General features: G+C 46.9%; 2 protein-coding genes across 5 annotated transcripts in view; one reads left to right on the forward strand and one right to left on the reverse strand.

Moving 5' to 3' along the window:
* Positions 1-2,426, reverse strand: part of Tp53i13 (tumor protein p53 inducible protein 13) — a 7,134-nt gene extending 4,708 nt beyond the window's left edge. The window contains exon 1 of one of the 4 annotated variants that reach the window (XM_019210383.2): positions 2,366-2,426. The gene's annotated coding sequence lies outside the window, so the exon portion shown is untranslated. The other 3 variants (XM_019210381.2, XM_019210382.2, XM_019210380.2) reach the window with 3 other exon arrangements.
* On the forward strand, positions 2,123-9,981 carry Abhd15 (abhydrolase domain containing 15; the record flags this gene model as incomplete). Its single annotated transcript, XM_010642414.2, has 2 exons — positions 2,123-2,931; positions 4,799-9,981. Coding segments are annotated over 2 exons (1,332 nt in total), but the record flags the coding sequence as incomplete, so codon positions are not given.
* Positions 9,982-13,162: the final 3,181 nt, after the last annotated feature.

Below are 13,162 nucleotides of genomic sequence, written 5' to 3' on the forward strand. Positions count from 1 at the left end.
GCGGGAGAGCGTCGTGTCCCGGCCGGCGGAGGCCGTCTCTCTACCCCTAGGATTCGCCCCGGCGCCTCCCAGCGACTTGCAGGGGCGCAGCTGCAGCGCCCGGGTCGGATCCGGGAGCCGGGCAAAGGGCGGGAAATGGGATCCCTTTGGACTGGATGGTTCAGGGGGAGGAGCCTGGTATACTCTCCTGGCCAACACGCTTCAAACACACCGGTGTGACCAGCAACTGGAAAATAGCCCGAACCCCAAAGTTGAGCTGCTGAAGGGAGACAAACCTGGCTCTAAAGCTTCACCTTTAACCCATCCCACTGCCGCCCTAGCAAATAGGGCCTTAGCCCCGAGGACCCTCACGGGGCCTCAGATCCCCCTCTCTCCCCAGACTCAGAAGCCCCAGGAAGCTGGATTTGCCCAGGGAGCTGCTTTGTTCCCCACCTTTGCCCCGTCCTCTGTCGTCTTTCGCCCTGTGGTGGCCTGAGACTGGTCCCTGCCGGCTAAGGGGGAGAGCTACAGGCCTCGCCCCTAGCTGAGAGCCCTGCCTGGCCTCTTGGGCAGCAGGCGCCAGCTCTGTGCCCTCTTCAGGATTTGGGGGGAAAGACGGAAACGAAGGTGGAGAGTGAGAGTTGAGAAGCCCAGACCAAAACTTCAAAATAGCAAGCACGTGTTATTTCAGCCCCCTCTCCCTGTCCCCGGCTTACAAGGGCTCCGTGCCCCACCCACTCTAGTATTACCTGATGTTGAGCTGACAGAGGAAGAGGTCTACCCCCGCCACGGCCTGATCGTGGGGGACAGGTCCCCTTGTCCTCTCCCTCACCTTACTCAACCTGGGACTGCTTCTGAGGAACCCCTTTCTGTTAAGGGCTTGCTGTACTTGAGGCCACACTCTTGGGGAGCCTCCCTCCTCCTGGGGGTGGGGAAGTCTTCAGGAGCGCCCCGATGCCTGCAGGGGAAGAAGCAGCTTCCAGTGGCAATAGAGCAGCAGAAGCGCGACGACTGAACCTCGCACTCCCGGACCGGGTGCTGCCCCCAGCCCCGCCGTGTCGCTGAGTAGCTTCGGGTTCCAGCGGGCAGAGAGAGACTAACTCCGAGGTCAAAGAGCGCAGCGAAACAGGACGAGGGAGGGCGGCGGGCCTGGCTGCAGTTGCGGCTGGGAGCCCTGCGACAATCGCCCAGGACTGCGTTATTCACTTCTCAATAGCGGTCCTCGAGGGCGCCACTAACCACGGCTTCCCTTGGCAGCCCCAGATTTTATAGGGCAGAGCCCGGGGACTCCGATGCTCTCCCCATGGTCCCTATGTTCGCCTCTGGGTAACCCCACTTCTCGGCTGCTAAACCCCTCTCCCTCTCCAGTTCTTTCTGGGTTCGCCTGCACGCCCTCGCTCCCTTTTGGCGGCCCCTTTCACCCGCTGCTCCTGTTTGTCGCAATCACTGTACAAAGGGCTGCGGGAGGGAGTGGGGGGCAGGCGAGGGGAGCTCGCTGCGAACTGGCTGCCTCTGTGGGCCCGTGACCAATCCCGAGCGCGCCCGCCCGCGCGGAGGGCCCTGGGCGTCACCTTACCTCGCACAGGCAAACTACCCGGGAGGCGAATTCCTTCAGGATCACGCTCACCAACCCTAAACCTAACCCTAAGACACCACCTGATTCCTATGTTCCCAGGAAGCCGTCCTTTAAATCCGGCACTGTGGCTAAGCCTAAGGCGAAATCTCAAGCCGCTAATAACTAGGAAACCCACACCCCAATAGCCAGGGAGAGAAACTGCCAGCCTATCACTCAAAGGAATCCTATCCCTAACACTAACCTGAACCATGACCGGAGAGGAGGGACTTATACTCCTACACCTTTCCTCACACTGAACGTCCTATTAACACCAATACTCACCATCCAACACTCATGATATTATTCAGGGAGGAAAATGTGGGGGCCTATTCCATCCCCAAAATCGAGTGCTAACCCTCTTCATCAGCCAGTCGCTACCCATTATATCTAGGCCACCATGGGCAGGACCCGGGAAACACACATTCGACCCCACCTTCAAAAAAGGCGCTGACCTCACCTTCCATCGCCCATGCAAACTACCTGGAAGGTGAATTCCGTCCGTGTCATGCTCACCAATCCTAACCCTAAATCCTGCTCGCCCCCAGACTCCTGCACCCAGTCGGAGCGAGGACTCAGCCCGGAGTCCCGATCCAAGACGACGAGGAGGATGGCGGAGGCCCCGAGGATCAGTTCAGCGACCTGCGTGAATCGCTGCCCGGCGGTTGCAGTCTCCTCTGTAAGCCGTCGGCGCTGGCCCAGTGCCTGCTGCGCGCCCTTCGACGCTCTGAGGCTCTGGAGTCTGGACCGCTACCCTGGCTCTCCGGGCCCCACCTGCAGACCCTGTGCCACTTCGTCCTGCCCGTCACGCCGGGGCCTGAGCTGGCCCGGGAGTACTTGCAGTTGGCAGACGATGGGCTGGTGGCCCTGGACTGGGTCGTAGGACCTTGCTCCCGGGGTCACCGGGTCACCAGCGCGGGGGGCCTCCCAGCTGTGCTGCTGGTGATCCCCAACGCCTGGGGGCGCCTCACCCGTAACGTTCTGGGCCTCTGCTTGCTCGCCTTGGAGCGCGGCTACTACCCCGTCATCTTCCACCGTCGTGGCCACCACGGCTGCCCGCTGGTCAGCCCTCGGCTGCAACCTTTTGGGGACCCGTCAGACCTTAAGGAGGCGGTCACCTACATTCGCTTCCGACACCCTGCGGCCCCACTCTTCGCAGTGAGTGAGGGCTCGGGCTCTGCGCTGCTACTGTCCTACCTGGGCGAATGTGGGTCCTCCAGTTACATGACTGGTGCCGCCTGCATCTCGCCAGTGCTGCGCTGCCGCGAGTGGTTTGAGGCCGGCCTGCCTTGGCCTTATGAGCGCGGCTTTCTGCTGTACCAGAAGATCGCCCTCAGCAGGTGGGTAACTGAGGCCCAAGATGGACAGGGAGACCTCAGGCTGGCCTGGAAAACAGCCCTGCCTGCTATGGAAACAAACAGGTGTGGACCAGTTTGGGCAGTTCTCACACATTTTCCAAAGCCGTCCAAACCCCATATTCTAGTCAGAACCAAGAAAACAAGTTTCAAAGCCAGAAGTGGCCTCATGGCTTCAGCCAGCATCACTGTTCTAGAGCAGGGACTCCCACCCAGGGGCTCCATCTTGTCCTCAGGTGTCCTAGCAACCTGAGTGCCTCCCTGCCAACAGCAGAGGTATCACCTAACATTTACCACTTTGTGGCTCAGCAGGTCAGCAAAGAGGGCTCTGGAAGCAATTGCAGCCCATTATCTGTCTAGAATATTTACTTACAATCTCAGAGCCAGGAAGTGACAGGGATCAGAAATAGGGCAGCGTTTGATTTATTAAAAATTCTTTTGATCTGGCAAATATCCTGCATATGTATTCAACATTTAACTTAATATTTTAAAAATATTTAAACGTATTTTTATTTTAATCTCCAAAAGGAGAACATTTTACTGCCAGGGTGACTGCTTCCACTGAGAAGCCCTGAGTGACACCCCAGGGGAGATGGCAGGATGAAGTCAAATGCATTATGACAACAGGATGAGGCAGGAGGAAGACCTGGAGTATGAACTTAGACCTGCTTGAGTCTAAGTAACTGCTGAATTTCCAGCAGTTAGCTAAACCCTTCAAGACTCATTTTTCCTTCAGTTAAATAGAATTAATAATAGCCACCTCCCCAAACTGGTTCTGATTATTAAATGAAAAATGAAGGTGAAGGGCTGGCCTTGGGTAGGTGCTCACCACCTTGGATGGTGCTTTTATCCTTGCCCCAGTTTGCTTCCTGTTTTGAGAAGGTCAAATCCTGAGCTGAACAACAGCCTGAAGCACTGCCATGGCAACCCAGAGGGCTGGCACAGTGCAGGGACAAGGTGCTCTCATCCAGCTTAATTGTCATAGTTTCCACCCCAAAATGACCACCAACTAGAAGTGGAGAGGGAACTTGTGCCTTTAGAAACTGTTATTCCCATAGGATTTCGTGGTTAAATCTTGGGGCCACTGTCTTTCAATATTTGCGAGTGACATATATGAAATTCATCTGGCTGAGGCTGGCTAGATTATCTCACCCGAAGGACTGAACTGCTCATCCTGGCCTCTCTTAGAGTGCTAGGCCCTCTTCAGGGAGCTGGAAATAGCAAAGATACTCCTGTACCCGACAGCAGTTGCTCCTCTGTTTGGGAATGCTGCATGTAAATTAATGACACTTCTGATTGCTTTCTGTCCACACAGCACTGTCTAAGAATTACCTGCCTGGGCTGCACCTGGTCAAGGTCACAACTCATTTGTCATCACCAGGATAGCATATTAGCACAAAAATATAAAAACAACTAACATAACTGGATAGGGTAGCTCCAGTGATTTCTGGGGGCGGGGAAGGGTCCAGGAGGTGACAGCTCTTAACAAGTTCCCTGGGAAGAGTGAGAAGCTGTAGTCAGGAGGGGAGCTGTCCCTGTAGATCAGAGCTGCAAATCAATGCTGCCCCTAGGGCTAGACAGGTAATGCTATGTATGACAGGGCTGGTGGGTACTGTAACACAGGAAGAAAGGCCAGCCTGTGTGGCCTGAACTTCCTCTTTCCCTGGAGATCTGCATTTTATGCAAAATCTGATGGCCATGGCATGAAAGTTTTTTAAAGGGCCACATAACCAGTAAGCCTCAGTGATGAGAATCTGGCTAGTGGGCCGCTCCTCTGCAGCTTCTGCTGTCACTGGCTTTCTGATTCTTCCTTCCCTCTCTCCTACCTGCCCCATTCAACTCCTGCTTCCAGGTATGCCACAGCCCTGGAGGACACAGTGGATACCAGCAAGCTGTTCAAGAGCCGCTCCCTGCGAGAGTTTGAGGAGACCCTCTTTTGCCACACCAAGAGTTTCCCCATCAGCTGGGACACCTACTGGGATCGCAATGACCCCCTCCGGGATGTGGACGAGGCAGCTGTGCCTGTGCTGTGCATCTGCAGCGCTGATGACCCCGTGAGTGGGCCCCCAGACCACACTCTGCCTACTGAACTCTTCCACAGCAACCCGTACTTCTTCCTGTTGCTCAGTCGCCATGGAGGCCACTGTGGCTTCCTGCGCCAGGAGCCCTTGCCAGCCTGGAGCCATGAGGTCATCTTAGAATCCTTCCGAGCCTTAGCTGAGTTCTTCCGAATGGAAGAAAGGATGAAAGGGATGAGCAGGCACCGGACCTCATTCCTGGGAGGCCGCCGCCGTTGGGGAGCCCTGCAGAAGCAGGAGTTCTCCCCCTCATCCAATCTGGAGATCTTTAGCTGGAAGCGATCATATACAAGGTGAGACCTGGCAGGAGAAGCCCTTGGTCTTTCAGGGATATGGAGTCTGCAAAAGATAATGGGGACTGGATGGGGCAGCTCCAGTGCTTTGCTTCTGATTTTGCTCCTTCTCTTAAACTGGTCTGTGGAAAGAGATGGAGCTACCTGCAAACCCACCCACCCCACCTGAGTGGAACTCCCATCCAGGCTTTGTCAAACACATTCCTGCTTGTCCTGGTTATCCCTGGTCACTGTTTCCTGCCAACAGCTTCATAAGCCAAAGAATAGCCCCTTTAAGTGCATGGACTCAGGAGAAAGATGCTTTCTTCCTAGCCACAACTAGAGGGACACTAAGTTTATGCATGTCATTTGGTTGTTCTGATCCACATAAAAAATGCAGCGACTGATTCTTGAGCTGGAGCTACTTGATATAGAAAGGACAGGATGTTTATGTCTCGGTCCCACTTCCCTCATATGCTCTGTGGTTGTGGCTATGCTCTGACTTAAGACATCAGCAGCTGTGGACCCAGGTTCCTGGAGTTGCCTGAGTCTGAAAAAGCAGCAGAGCAGGAAGGGCTGGCAAGGGTGAGAAATCCTGGCCTTGTGCATGAAGACCCATTTTCTTAAGAGCTCTGCCAATCTCAGCTGAGAACGGGGCTGATCTGGAACTCCAGCCTAGGCCCTCAAGCTTCACTGGAAGGACCCAGAGGGATTTTAGGAACAGGAATTGCTCTCACCTACAGTCTAAGCTGTGTTAGACACTGGCTCAAGTAGTCAGGTTCTCAGGTAGAGATGTTCCCTCTTGTTCCATTTCAAGGGATTCCTCAAGCCCAGCCAGAGCTATTTTTCTTCAGAAATATGGGTTTTCTCTAAGTCATTAAAAAGTGCAAATCTCCTCATAATGAAGGGTTTCTTGTTAGTTACTTCCTTCTTGTGATGACCCTAGCCTCTCCCTTTCTAGAGCCAGGACAGACATCCGGGACCAGAGAAAACAGCACCAAGAGGCTGACTCTCGCTTACTCAGTGATAAATGAATGTTTCATATAACTAATGCATCGTCTGCTCAGTTATTAAAAGGCCATTCATGTAAAGGTAGAAAATCTTACTAGATCTGACCACTCAGGGACTAAGTGAGTATTTGGTTCTATGACAATAATGCTGAAGACAAGAGTAAAATAAGGTGTAGAGTACAGATTTGTCTACATATTCTGGTTTGGATTGGGACAGTAAATAATTATTTTTTTTTGCAATGAGAGATCTCGTTTCATGTTCATTGCCCTAAAATTTTATTATTTATTTTGGTGCTGGGATTGAACCCAGGGTCTTGTCCTTATCAGCATTCTACCATGAAGCTGTATTCTCAGCCCATTTTAATTCATTAGTGAGAAAGAGGGCACCTGTTTTGACTTCACAAACAGCAAAGCAATTTCCTTTCTTTCTTTTCCTTCCTTCTCTTCCTTCCTTCCTCTCCCCCCCCCTCTGTCTCTTTCTTTTCTTTCATACCACAGATTGAACTCAGGACTTAGTGCTTGCAAGACAGGCAGCAGCCCCAGCAAAGCACTTTTAAAGAGATGTTTATACCAAAAGGCAAACCTTGAGTCTTAGGTTGAGGTATTCCTGGTGCCATGAGTTCATATTTGGATGATCGTGCCAGTCTCATTCTTTTAGATTAAAAAAAAATCTGAACTAACTCCAATAATCTAAACTGAAATACAATCGCTTCTCGGCTTTTTGGCTAAGATCAAGTGTAAACTGAAATACAGACAACATTCGCTTGTCTGAGGCACATTATCCTGTTGTGAAAAAAATTATCTTTCTTGCTTCTCTTCCTTCACATTTCTCTTCTGCTGTTCTTTTACCATTTCTGGGCAAAAGAAATAAAAGGAACTGAACTCTAAAGAAGCTGTTCTATAGCTGGTAAACTACAGCCTCTGTATAAGTCTTGGTAAGGAACAATTACTGACATCTGGCCACCCCGCCCATGTCCACCCCTGTCTTGTTCAGTGGGAATTTCAGTTAATTAATGTCCTGCAGTCCCATATGCCCTTGGATCATTTGGAACTGCAAAATGGGAAGCAATCAGTGCTTTTTGTGTTTAGTGGTACTGGAAATTGAAACTAGGGCCTTCACACTGAACTATATATCCCCAGCCCTCTTTTTAATTTTGAGACAAAGCCTCTCTAAGTCACTAAATTACCCAGGCTGAGCTCAGCCCAGAAATTTTTAAACCCTAAGGCTTAATGCATTCCTAATGGCAAAAGTCATGGTAGTTTCTCTAGACCAGATACCACAGGGCCCTGGTTTCTTAAAAGAATAACTTCTACAGAAATGATAGTTGGTTTTATTTTCCCTTTTTATAGGAAAGAAAGTTTGCCAGGAAGAGCAATATATGTATTTTGGAGTTACAGGGCTTTTTTCTTTTGCTATGCTGGGGATGGAATCCAGAGCCTTGCATACATGCTAGTAAAGAGCTCTCCCACTGAGCTACACTCTCAGCCCTGCAGTTGCAGTAGTCTTAAAAGTTCTTAGAGGAATGACAGAACAGGTTTAGTTCAGGTCATTAATTCCCTTAGGCCCTGAGCTCCAACACCTACATCCTAAAACATTTCTCTTCCATGCCCTTTGTGCCACATGTGCTTTTCAAAGTTTGGTGACTGTCCTTTAGCTAAATTGGCTCCATTTTGGTAAACAGCTAATCATGAAAGAAGTTGGAAGAGAGCCAGGCACACTATTCTGAGAAGGGATGGTCCCTTGAATAAAATCACAAGTTCTGAGTTTAAGGAAGCAAGTTGGAGTTTTCACAAGGTGGGACGTTAGCAATGTTCTGAGGCCACATCACTTTCTTGCCTTCCTTTTGTTCTCTTCATTATTTATAAACACCTTCAAATGGTAAAAGGGGGAAAACCCCATCCATGATTTAAGGGAGGCATTATCTCAGATCTAGAGTCCTCTTTCTACATTGCATCAGAATACAGGAAGCAAACAACTGCCTCTCAGTGTTTCTTTGAACTCTACTATGTTCTCACCTTTGGTATCAAGAATGTGGTAAGCTGTAATTTAATTTCCATAAAGACCGAGTGCTTTATATATTTATATTTGTTTTTGGTTTTGGTACCAGGGATCAAACTCAGGTCCTTGTGCTTGCGAGGCAGGCAGCAGAACCACTGAGCTAAATTCCCAGCTCTTTATATATTTATAAATAGGTTCCAAGAAAAACCAAAGCCCCAGATTCTCTGAGAAGACATCTTACTTTGAATGAAGACATTGTTTCTAAGACTTGGACATTGTTAGGAAAAAAGTCTTGACACAGGAAGTGCCATCTTGGCTTTATATATAAAACCTCAAAACCACACCAACATCGAAAACTCCTCTGTATTCATCTTTCACCCAAACCACTATATCCTTTGTCAGACATCTTAGCAATGCCAATGTATCCTCCTTTAGAAATGAACTTAAGCATGAGTTCCTCTCTATTGAAATAAGCAGATGCACCTGTCCACATTGATAGACCTTTGTAACAATGCCAGCAAGCAGTATTGTGATTCTACAGTTAAGTCAAAAAGGGTGAAATCAGAAATTATGAGAAGCTATCATAATATGCAAAGGTTGCTTTTAGAAAGGCTTCAGAAGTTATATACCTAGGGTGCTTGACAGCCCATAAGTAGGATAAATGCTTCAGAGAACAAGTCACACATCATCAGTGGAATATTCAAACTAGGCTGCCCCTTGGCTCCTATTCTGGAGTACTAGGAGATGAAAGTGGCCTCTTCCCATATGAGAATCTGTTAGAATAATGCTAATAAGCTCAGCAGATTGTAAAGATTCTGATTTATTTTTAGATTTGATGATCAAGTGACCATAGACTTGACCAGGATACTGGGAGCTGGGAGATGACAAAGATTTTAATGAAAATAATTCTGCAAATGTGACCAGATATGATAACTAAAGATATCCAGTAATTACACTCTAGTTACAAGTGCCCAGGAAGAACTAAACATTTGAAAGTAAAACTTCAATGAATGACGTGAATAAAAAATGTTTCTCATCCCTCCAGCCTTTCCCTGAAATAGAGTATCTCACTAATGTGGTTAAACAAGTATTTCTCTAATTTGTCTCTGTAAATACCGCAAAACTTGTAGTCTCCCTGCAACACCAGAATGTATAAATATCTAGAAACAAATATGTGCTGTTTGTCTTCTGAAATCCTGTGTATTAAGCCGTGCTTACCCATTGTGGGGTTTATCAGAGCCTCCCTGCACTTTCCACTCACTGCTCGTTGCCTCACTTGCGTATATTTAGCATTGTCTAATCAACAACCAGGCCTCCTGCTCTCAGCTAGTAATTTCTCAACAAGGTCAAAATTCCCTGGTCTTCATTTAGTATATACATAAAATCTTTTGGCGGGCAACTGGTGTTTGTAGTGTAGGGGAGAGCACCGCTGTAGTAACTTGGAGATGTGGGTTTTATTATTATCATTTATTTGGTGCTGGGAATCGAACTCAGGGCTTCATGCTTGGCAGGTGCAGTGCCACTGAGCTAAATCCCTGGCCCTGATGTAGGTTCACTTTTCTACTTCAAATGTGATTTCAACAAGCTTGGGGGTTATTCCTTGTTCCATATGAAAAGATTTATAGTGTGTATAGCCCTTCATGCACAAGGATATAATGACATAATAAAAGCACGCAGACACCATTCTCTTTTTTTTTTCCTTTCGTACGGGGGATGGAACTCAAGACCTTCCACTTACAAGGCAGGCGTGGCACCGAGCTAAATTCCAAGCTCTATTTAATTCTTTAATGAGAGCCTAAAGACCTCTATGATATAGTGGTATCTACTTTCAGATGAGGCTTTTTTTTTTTTTTTTTTTTTTTTTTTTTTTCCCCCCTATTTTTTTTTTTTTTTTTTTTGTTCTCCCCAGCTAAATCCCCGGCCCTATTCTCCATTTCTTACAAGGCCCAGAAATTCCAGTTAATTCCACTGCAAAGGTGGAAAAGACCTGTAATGGCAGCACCTTTGAGCCTTACAAGTTGGGTCTGGGTTGCCCAGTTGTGGGCAGACTCTACTACCCTCCTGCCCTGATACGTTACAATGAATAGGTTTCACACCGGTCCATTTATTTTAGCAAAAACTATATTATTATTGTACCTAGGGTCCAAGAGGATGTGACTTTCAAGATCTCACAATTAGTAGTGATGGGGATAACCCAGAACGCTAACCAGTGTTTTTTTTACTATGTAGTCCAGGCTGGTCTCAAACTCATAGCGATCCTTGTGCCTCAGCCTCCTGAGTGCTGGGATTACAGGCGTGCACAACCACGCCCGGCACCAGTGCACTTTATGTCATACACCACATGCCTTTTTCCAGCAAATCAGAAAAAGTAAACATTTCTTATGAGGGCCAGGGATTTAGCTCAGTGGCACCGCACCTGCCTCACAAGCACAAGGTCCTCGGGTTCAATCCCCAGTACTGGAAAAAAGAAAAAAAAATTTTCTCTAGAACTGCCGGAGTGCACAACTCCACGGGGGGAGGAATGTATGTTGATTTATAAAAAGCACCTTCCAAAATTATTTAGTGCATGCTCTGTAAACCTTGAACACGCTCAGCAGGTTTGTCTCTATTCCTTAAGAAGAAGTTATAAAGCCAGGTGTGGTGGTGCACGCCTGTAATCCCAGCACTCAGGAGGCTGAGGCAGGAGGATCTTTGTGGGTTTGAGGTCAGCTTGAACTATAAAACATGTCTAAAAAACCAAAAAGCAATTATTAATGACATTTACAGGAAGGAAGATGGTGGTTGTGAAACATCACTGAGATGCAGACAGTAGCAATGGTACCGTGGAGGTAGCTCACTATTATGGTTATTTATATTCAACTTTTTTATAGTCAAGATAGTTTTAAATTCTAAGCATAACCCAGAGCCTTTAATCCCAATGTAATCTGTAGTCCAATTTGGGACTAAAGCAGAAAATATTGTATTTTAAGCTCTCTTAATGATTTCTTCCAAAATCAGGGGGATACATTGAAAATACCAGATAGGAGACCTGGGGTCTGGTTTTGGCTCTGCCAGTCTGAACCAGGCAAATTAACACACTTCACAAATGTTAAGGTCATAATGGCTCCATACCAGCATTCTATGAGTTAAAAAGCTGTGCTGTTTTTCTAAATCTTCAATATGATAGGTAAACTATACTTTTATTTACGTTGGTTTTTTGAGATAGGGTCTCACTATGTAGTTGAGACTGACCTGGAACTGTGTAGCCCAGGCTGGTCTCAAACTCACAGTGATCCTCCTGCCTCAGCCTCCCGAGTGCTGGGATTACAGGTGTGCGCCACCATGCCCGGCTAAGGGCTGCAAGAATAATTCAGTAGGAGAGATCTTGTCAACCATATTTGAGGCTCTGATAGTGTCTGACACAGAAACATGCATACTTAAAAGGTTTTTTTGAATGGAAATAAAGTGTTTGTAAATGGGGAGGGGAGGAGGGGGTGAAGGGGGTGAAGGGAGGGCAGGGACAAGGGGAAAAATGAGAATCAAGACCTATTATGTAAAGGTACAGAATCCCAATGATGAATGTAATTGTATTGTATACCTAGATTGTACCAATAACCTCAATAAAAAGAAAAAAAAAAAAAAGGTTTTTTTGGTATCAGCAATCGAACTCGGGACCTTGCATTTTCAAGGCAGACAGCAGAACCACTGAGCCAAATCCCCGAAAGTAATTTCTTTTTGAATTAAAAAAAAGACTAGCACCCATGAACATTTCCTCCTTTGAATTAGTCTTTCAACAAAAAATGTCACCCGAACTATTTTAAACAGGACTGGATTAGATGGGTCTACTGTTCCACATAGGGCTAAAATGTGAGCATAGCGGCATATGCCTGTAATCCTCACACTTGGGAGGCTAGGGTAGAAGGATCACAATTTGGAAGGTGTGGGCTATATATATAGTGAGACCCTATATCAATAAATGTATATATGTGATGATTTTTAAGAGAATTGTGTCCCTGTATGGGAGGGGTTCCGTTACACAGATCACAACACAGGAATAAAACTTAAGATCTTGCATCAAACAGAAAAGAATCCTCTCATACCAAGAAGACAACAGGCCACTTCATTCTCTGGACAGAGCAGTTGAGGTAATTTAGTAGAGTTCCCTCTTACCCGTATCATACTCATTTTTGTAATATCCAACACTGCCTGAGGTTCAGTAATTATTTGCTGAACTAAAATATATCTTCATGGGAATAAAATTGCTTTAAAAAACTGACCAAACACTCTGTGTACTAAAATTACTTTATTACAGTTGATTTTTAAACATTTCCTTTGCTATGATACAAAGGATACTTACAAACAAAATATTACATATGACCTTGTTTTCGCTCTTATGTTCTGACAACTTGGTAACAGCTTTAAATGCACAATCTATACAATTAATACAGGTTATATATGAACTATAAGATATGCTGAACCAGAAGAATACTGACAATATACTGTACAATAAGCCTTACCAGTTAGTGCTGTGGACCATTACTATCAAAAGGAAAATGCACATCTGTACAGTCACCTTTACCAGCTGGTGCTGACAGTGAGGGAGAGGCTTCTTTCCCATTGCAACCCTTGATAAGCCTCCACTGTGGGTGTCTGTTTGGTCCAAAAATTGAAAGGACTGTGTATGTTTAAAATTAGTCACCAGTAAAGTGGTAGAACACTACCACACTTTCAACATGATACCCTCTCTCCCTCCCGCTCTCTCACACACACACATACACACACACATAAATCAGTCCCAGCTTTAAAAGACCACAAGTCCTTCGTCCACTATGAAAACCCTACAGGCTCAAGGGCTTTGGGAGATGAGAAGATGAAGGC

This window comes from Fukomys damarensis, unplaced genomic scaffold (genome assembly GCF_012274545.1).
Source record: "Fukomys damarensis isolate Sample0158 unplaced genomic scaffold, DMR_v1.0_HiC HiC_scaffold_13, whole genome shotgun sequence".
Classification (NCBI taxonomy): Eukaryota; Metazoa; Chordata; class Mammalia; order Rodentia; family Bathyergidae; genus Fukomys; species Fukomys damarensis.